At 39.7% G+C, this 7,466-nt stretch overlaps 1 protein-coding gene across 3 annotated transcripts in view; it reads right to left on the bottom strand.

Moving 5' to 3' along the window:
- Positions 1-322: 322 nt before the first annotated feature.
- Positions 323-7,466, bottom strand: part of RELN (reelin) — a 290,971-nt gene continuing 283,827 nt past the window's right edge. The window contains exons 64-65 of one of the 3 annotated variants that reach the window (XM_065835677.2): positions 6,806-6,941; positions 1,324-1,409 (exon numbers count right to left, since the gene is read on the bottom strand). In XM_065835677.2, coding sequence (XP_065691749.2) covers positions 6,812-6,941 — 130 coding nt within the window. In that variant the 3' untranslated portion in view covers positions 1,324-1,409; positions 6,806-6,811. Of the gene's footprint in view, positions 1,410-6,311; positions 6,759-6,805; positions 6,942-7,466 lie in introns of those variants that run through there. The other 2 variants (XM_065835657.2, XM_071803445.1) reach the window with 2 other exon arrangements.

The raw sequence follows: 7,466 nt of genomic DNA, 5'->3' as shown, positions 1-7,466 counted from the left end.
CAAGGATTTATGCATTGCATAGTGGGTCTTCAGATAAATCCAAGTGAGAGTGTGTACTGGTCTGTGGTCCCATTTCCTTCCTTGCAACTGGACCTCTTCCAACAACCATGTTATGCTTACAGGCGGAACTGGTTTGTTTATTTGCAAAGTGCTGTTAAGTGTGATCTACTAAATATTAAAAAATACTATTGATGTTTGCATTGGAATCTAGGTATTTAGTAAAATAATTTTGTCTGTGGTTTCCTGTAAAGCCCACATGGCTTGAAAAGTCTAACTTCAGAATTCTTTGTTGATTATTTTTATTGAAGCATGGGTCTTTGCCTTAGTTCACCATAAAGTGAAGCATTTTATTTATGATAATAGACAGTTTGGGGCTATAGGGGCATTATAACGTTGCTGGTGTAGATACAACTTTATCAGAAGATACAAACATGACCCGCAATAGAAACAAACACCAAAGAGAACACAATGAAACGTTCACTGTTTACAAATCACTTCATTACTACAGACACCAAATGGCAGTTACTGTAAGTAAATCAGTTGCAGAGAACTGACTACATTTAGACAGGGAATTGGGAACTTCTGTTTGGGGCTTCATCCACAACTCCTTAGTAGTAAAAAGTTTAATGTCAAGCATTCTTTTTTTATCCACAAAACAATGCTAACCAACAGACATATCAAAGAATAAGACTGAAGGATATCAACGCCTTTACAACTACTTTTGCAATTATCTTCTTGATTAGGTACTTTGATTCTTTTTATACATTTTGTCAGAAGGTAAATAGCCCAAAAATCAGCAGCAAAAATATTACAACAACAAAACAAGTAAATACAGTGCCAATGTGTCATGTTGAATACAAAGAGGACAAACAATGATAACTTAATCATATAAAATGACACAGAGCTGAAATACAGTGCACTTAAATACCTACGTAACAAAGAATGTTAAATTCTGTACTTAGTATGTAGGTTTTTGAAACATAAAATCTGAAAAGTCTTTGTGCTTAAACTTTTTTTCCTGTTAAACAGAATTAGTTGCTTACTTCCAATACTGCCACTGTAACTGATATTACAACAGATCACGATTTTCACAGACACATCAACATTAAAACATTTACCTATGAGAAAATAAGTCACTTCTCATTAGTTCACAGTGCGAAAAAGTGGTGTACACTCTGTCTTGAGAAAGGCTTTCAGTTATTCATCCAGCCAGTCGCAGAATAGTCCTGATACCAGATGCAGTGCTAGTTTTAAAGAATGGAAAGCAACACATCACATGTTGGGAGGAAAAAAAAATAAATGTCTCGTTTCTTCATGGATATCGTCTAAGTGACCTTCGTCTTCTGTTGTAGAAATGCCTGAGCCCATGTTGCCGTGAAAAATTCATCATGTAATTTTGTTTGCGAGTGCTGTTAAAATCAAAGGGTGGAGGGAAAGAAGAATGTCAGTTTCTTTTATATGTACTTAAATTCTTTCAGAGCAGTGAGCTAGTGGGAGAGATTCTTCTTTGTCCTTGCATGACCTTTTAAGCCTGTGTAAAGGGACATGAAGTGCACCCTTTGTAGAACAGCAAGGCACAAGGCAATTGAGAATCTGTCCCACTCTGCTTTTATTTACAATTCATTATCTTAGGGAAAGGTTAAGAGCTTTCAGCTAATGAAAACTGGTGCTGCCTAGGGCCAGATTCACTAAAGCTGTATGCACTCCATACCCTCTCAATACAGGGCATTTCTCTTCAGTGGTTTTATACCCCAGTTATCCTTCTGTTTTCAAGCATTAGCTGCTTTATCTTGAGAACAGAAAAAAAGCTTTACTCCATTATTTTCCATTTTTACCATATAGGAAGTGTAGTACAACACTTTTATTCAGACTTAATGTTTCTCTCCCCTATACACCTCCATCCAAAATTAAAGGAAGATCTGGGAAATAAGCATCGTCACATCTGGGAGGAGACCAGGCAAGAGATACCCTGACTGCAGCCGAATTGAAGAAGGGACACTTGCTTGGAAGACCTACCTGGAGGAGAAGACCTATCCTACCTGACATAGGTTTCTGCTTCTCCCACTGAGGGAAGATGGAGCCATGAGAGGGCAGTGGTGGATGAGACTTTGGTACCTGAAACCAGTCTAACTCCTACGGGCTGGATCCCACCTTCAGTTTCCAAATTTCAGCAGCTTTGGAAATGAAGCTGTAATGTCTGTGGTGCATCCTTGTGAGTCCACTTATGGCCCGTACAGACTTGCATACACCTTGGAGAGAACTGCATGTGCAGCACCACAGACCTTCTACATCCTCCTGCCTCTGCTGTGGCAGAGGTCTGCAGAACAGCCACAGAGCTTTGTCTGGCTGTGCCTTTTCTTGGTCCACTTATATACATATTAATACATATCCAAACCTCTAGCATATGCACACAAATACAGGTCTACATAGATCTGCAGCCAGACTGCATTCAGAATTACATGAGAATGAAGAGGTTTGTGAATTCTAAAGTTCTGATAAAGGCTGTATGATATCTCTCCTCTCAGATCTACAACTTGCAGTGCACTTGGCCAGGCATGTCAAGCAGCTGAGATGTTTCTGTAAGAGACAGTGACTCTTGCTCTCTGCACTCTAGAGTCGCAAGGTGTGGAAAAGACCTCTTGATTGGAAGAACTACTTTTAAAAAAAATAGTGCTGTCAAACTCTAGTCTTTAGAGCCACTTGACCCCTTTTCTCCACAGTGAAAAATGGAATACAAGAGGCTGTCATAGATCCAGTCAGAGGATGCAGTTTCCGTAAGAGATCAGAGCACAGCATTAACTGTGCAGACCCCAAGGACAACTCTAAGGGGTGTGAGGAGCTTCCCCCAGGAAGAATTGCTGGTGACTGCATGGCCAAGTTTTCTTTTGATTTCCAGGGGAAAGGGACTGCAAAGCTGTAGTGAATCTGTGCAGTCTCAGGCTGATTTCTGACTCCCTCACATAATCCTCTCTGCCTGCTTAGGACTTTGTGCTTCCTAGCTTTTCTCTCAGTAAGAGAAGGATGCCTAGCCTGTGTGTCTCTACTCCAAGGGACTGGATGTCACCAGGACCCTCCAAAACAAGAAGTCCATCAGAATTTAAAGGTTATTTCTGAAGTAAAGGCCTGCAGTGGACATTACAGTCAACAATTTTCCTGGTTTTGGGTGCAAGGCAGGTTTTCACTTGTGAGTTTTCTCTGTAAGAAGTAAATACTCATATTGTAATCAGTCATACTTTTCACTCTAGTGCATAAGCTTATTTTTAGTGAATATGGCCCTTAGGAAAAAAGAATAATTGCATGCTTTACAAAATACGTCTGATTCTCCAGAGGCAAAGACAGATTTTGCTGTAGTATGCTAACTTCTTCTAAAAAAATCTGCAAACCAAAATTATGCCCTTTTCGGCAGCTGATCTAGAACACGATTGACTAAACTAGAGCTCTAGAATATTTGGCAATTGAGAGAGGGGTTAATGTTTGAGACTGAATTCCTCTGACTCCTTCAAGTGAAAAGGAAAGGTCTGTGCTGATTCGTAAGAGTTTTGTGTGAGAGAGTGGCAGTGGTGAGTTTATATAGTTTTAATGCCACTTGGTAGCTCAAGTGCAAAGAAGCACTGAAGATCAGTCTTTATTCTGGTCCTGTAGTTATCTCAGTGGAACATCAGTCTCACTCCAATGCCAGGTGCCTCACTGAGGAAGGCAGGAGGGAAATCATGACCCCAAACCTGCTCCTGAAAGTTGGTCATGGGGCCTGAAAGAGGCCTGAATCCTGCCTTCCCTTTAATTCCCATTGCCTGGAAAGTGGGTGGTTCCTTAGACACGGGGCCTTTAGGGTGACACCCCACATCTCAGGAGAGCATCCTAACCATGAAGTGGGGACTGAATACTTCTCTGCTCTGCAGCCAAAATACAGGGGACAAGGGCCTGGGAGAGAGCACTGCCCAACTTTGAGTGGCCTTGCTCTAGGTACATGGGACCAAACAGAACCTGTCAATGAGTTTGGCTGAAAAAAATGCCATTTCTGTACTTGGTTAAATTTAGGACTGAGCTTGGCTGTGAGAGCCTCAGCCTAGGCAAGACTTGGACAGCCAGGGCACATGCTGAGCTGCAGTCCTTGGCCCAAGGGCCTTCATGTCCCCCTGTGTCCCTCTTGCCTTTGGTCAGTTCACGGTCAGCAACAGCTCAGCAGAGATGCTCAGGACTCGTTTTGGACACTGCTAGGTGCACTGAGGCTCCATTTCACTTCAAATGCCTGACCATTTTGTATCTGGCCTTAAAGTTTTGATGAAGATGTTAAAACAATGAACAAAGAAAAAAGAACAACAAAAAGAAAGGAAAATAAAGAACTGAGAAAAGGAACAAAGAACGGGTTCCCTAATAATGTAATAGAGATTTACCTTTTTCATGTTTATCGTTCTGTTTTGTTGTTTTACAAGATGATCAAGAAGTTACAAAGAAACATATATATATCTGTCTTACACTAAACACCAGAGTAGTGCAGTGTGTGAAAAACAGGAGAAATCTTAATTCTCAAGCATTAAATGCTTCATTTTTTACTTGCACTGACAAGGTTCAAACTTGTCCTCACCAGCATCTGGGATAGACTGCTTGGATGCTACATAAAAACTGCACTCCTGCTATAGAAAATGGCATGATTTTCACTCTTGCTGTAGGTAAATATGTATAATCTATATATTAATGTATTGTATCATATTGTATAGCATATATGGTCTGGCAATCACAAAACCAGGGTAGGTCTATATTTATTTTTTTGAATAAATTTTATATATTGTTAGGAAGCAAGCACTATATAAGAGAGATCAATAGTGCTTTAAAACATCATGATAAGAATTCTATAATATAGTTTGCAGGAGTACTTATGTATTTCTTGCATTTAGTGGATTTAAGAATGCTTTCAATGCTATGAAAAATTTAATCTGTATTTTCTCAGACTGAGAAAAGGCTTTACCATACATTTGCTGTTGTTTTCTTGTTCAGAGCACCCAAAGTGTGCTGGACTATATTAGGAATAGACGCCTCCTTCCACAATGCAGGGTGCAGAAGGAACTTTTGTTTGGATATCAGTGGCAACTTGGAGGCTGCTTTGCAAGTGCATAGTGGACTGGTCAGCATCTGCTGAGCCTTCTGCCTGTTCTGTGCATTCACTGAACCATCCGTGGATCAGAAAAGTACAGATTCAAAATAGTTATTTGTGTATTGCTGATGGAGCAAAAAGCAAGAAAGGCAATTAATAGGAGCAACCGCTGCATAATCTGTATACTGCATAATTGGCGTAATCTGATTTTAGTGCATTATTAAAAATAAATAGAAGATAATAATGCTCCAATTTATGTAGGAAACCCTAAATAACTTTCCAGTGAAGTCTATGGAGTTATACTAGTTATATGAAAACAATATGCAGCCAATACAGAAGAACAAAATTATGTCTATGGCATGTTCAATAAATACCTACAATAAAGCAATTTATGAGAAGGAGTCTCTCTGGGTATTTAATCTTTGATAGTACGTTCTGGCTATTGCATGTTTCCTACAGCACAGTTTGAACTACAAGTCTGCAATTTAAAATTTATGAAAATAGAACATAGCCAAATGGAATGAAAAATGTGCAGTAAAAAAAAAATCCCAGTGTGTACAGGCATCATTCATAATTTCTATATTTTTATTTTAATTGGCAGGGCACAATAGGAACTGAATAGAAACAAAAATATTTGGATAACAAAATGGAACATGAACAAATCCTCAGAAAACAGCAAAGGCATGTCTCACAGGACTAGGCTTGGGGTAAATTTTGAGACTAAATTACAAATGCTGTGTTAGGAGGATACTGTGATGGGAAAAGTGATGTGCTCTGACTGAAGTCCTGATGGCTTCTATCCGTGACAAACGTTCTTTGGCTCTAGTGGAGTCAAGATTTGAACCCAGAGCTCAGTAACTCTGCTGGTTAGTGACGTCTATTAACTGTGGCAGCACAAAGCCGCAGAGTCACAAGAAACAAAAGAACTACCTGTGTGTCTAAGGGGCACGCGTGGCTGTGCCACTGTGCAGATTCACTGACATCCGCTGCCTGGCTGTGGCTTCAGCTCTGCGGTCATTAAGTATGGAAAAAAGTGGGAATGGAAAAAGGTGGGAATAGGGCAATGAAGATGATTAAAGGGAGTGGAGCATCTCCCTTATGAGGAAAGGCTGAGGGAGCTGGGTCTCTTTAGCTTGGAGAAGAGGAGACTGAGGGGTGACCTCATTAATGTTTACAAATATATAAAGGGTGAGTGTCACGAGGATGGAGCCAGGCTCTTCTTGGTGACAACCAATGGTAGGACAAGGGGTAATGGGTTCAAACTGGAACACAAGAGGTTCCACTTAAATTTGAGAAGAAACTTCTTCTCAGTGAGAGTAACAGAGCCTGGAACAGGCTGCCCAGGGAGGTTGTGGAGTCTCCTTCTCTGGAGACATTCAAACCCGCCTGAACACCTTCCTGTGTAACCTCATCTGGGTGTTCCTGCTCCAGCAGGGAGATTGGACTGAATGATCTTTCGAGGTCCCTTCCAATCCCTAACTTTCTGTGATTCTGTGCAATTCCCTCTTGGAAATGAGAGGTTACCCATGCTGGGTGCCCTGGGTGGCCTCTACTGGCAGGTCTCATTGCAGCACAGGAGGAGGAAGGAGGAAGGAGGCACATCTCAGAGGGTACACATGATTTTCCACCAACCCATCATTGACAAAACTTTGTGAAAGAGCTGTAGCTGTAACAGAAACATACATTTGATATTGATTCAGGGAAAGCACTTACCTTATTCTAGTGTAAAACCAATGACAGCAAACAATGAAATACAACACAAGTTAGAAAATGCCTTTCAATGCATGCAGCACTGTGATTAGTCATAAAACCCTGATGAGGTTTAGAGGCAATATAGGATTTTTCATCTCTTTTGAAAATAAAAATTGAACAAATTATTTCCTGATATTTTCAAATCAATATTTATATTTTTATTTTCTATAAAATTCAGCATGCACTTTTTAGAAACATAATAAAAATGTCATAAAAGCACGGACTACATCATAAAATTTGGCATAAATGTTGTGAATATTCAGATAATTACCTAATGTTTTAAATATTTCTGTTCTTTATTATAAATATGTTGATACTTTAATTTAAACACTTTTTTCAAATCATTGCTTTTAACTAAAAAACTGAAGCAAATTAAAATGGTTTTCTACATGAAGATTCATTGTTAGAGCTGGAATATATAATTTGTATTTTAACGTTGCAAAATAAGGATAAACATTCTTTGCACCAAATGCAACGTAAGTTCTCACTAAATCATTTGTGCCAAAAATGAGAAAGTATCTTGACAATGAAGAGCATGGGGTGATGGCGATGGAGGGATCTGTTCTGTTATCCAACACTTAACCATAAAATAGTGGGTGGGGATGATATTTCTCGCATTCCT

This window comes from Patagioenas fasciata, chromosome 1 (assembly GCF_037038585.1).
Source record: "Patagioenas fasciata isolate bPatFas1 chromosome 1, bPatFas1.hap1, whole genome shotgun sequence".
NCBI lineage: Eukaryota > Metazoa > Chordata > Aves > Columbiformes > Columbidae > Patagioenas > Patagioenas fasciata.
Note: the sequence above shows the minus strand (reverse complement) of the source record. Positions and strands in the feature narration are given on the sequence as shown.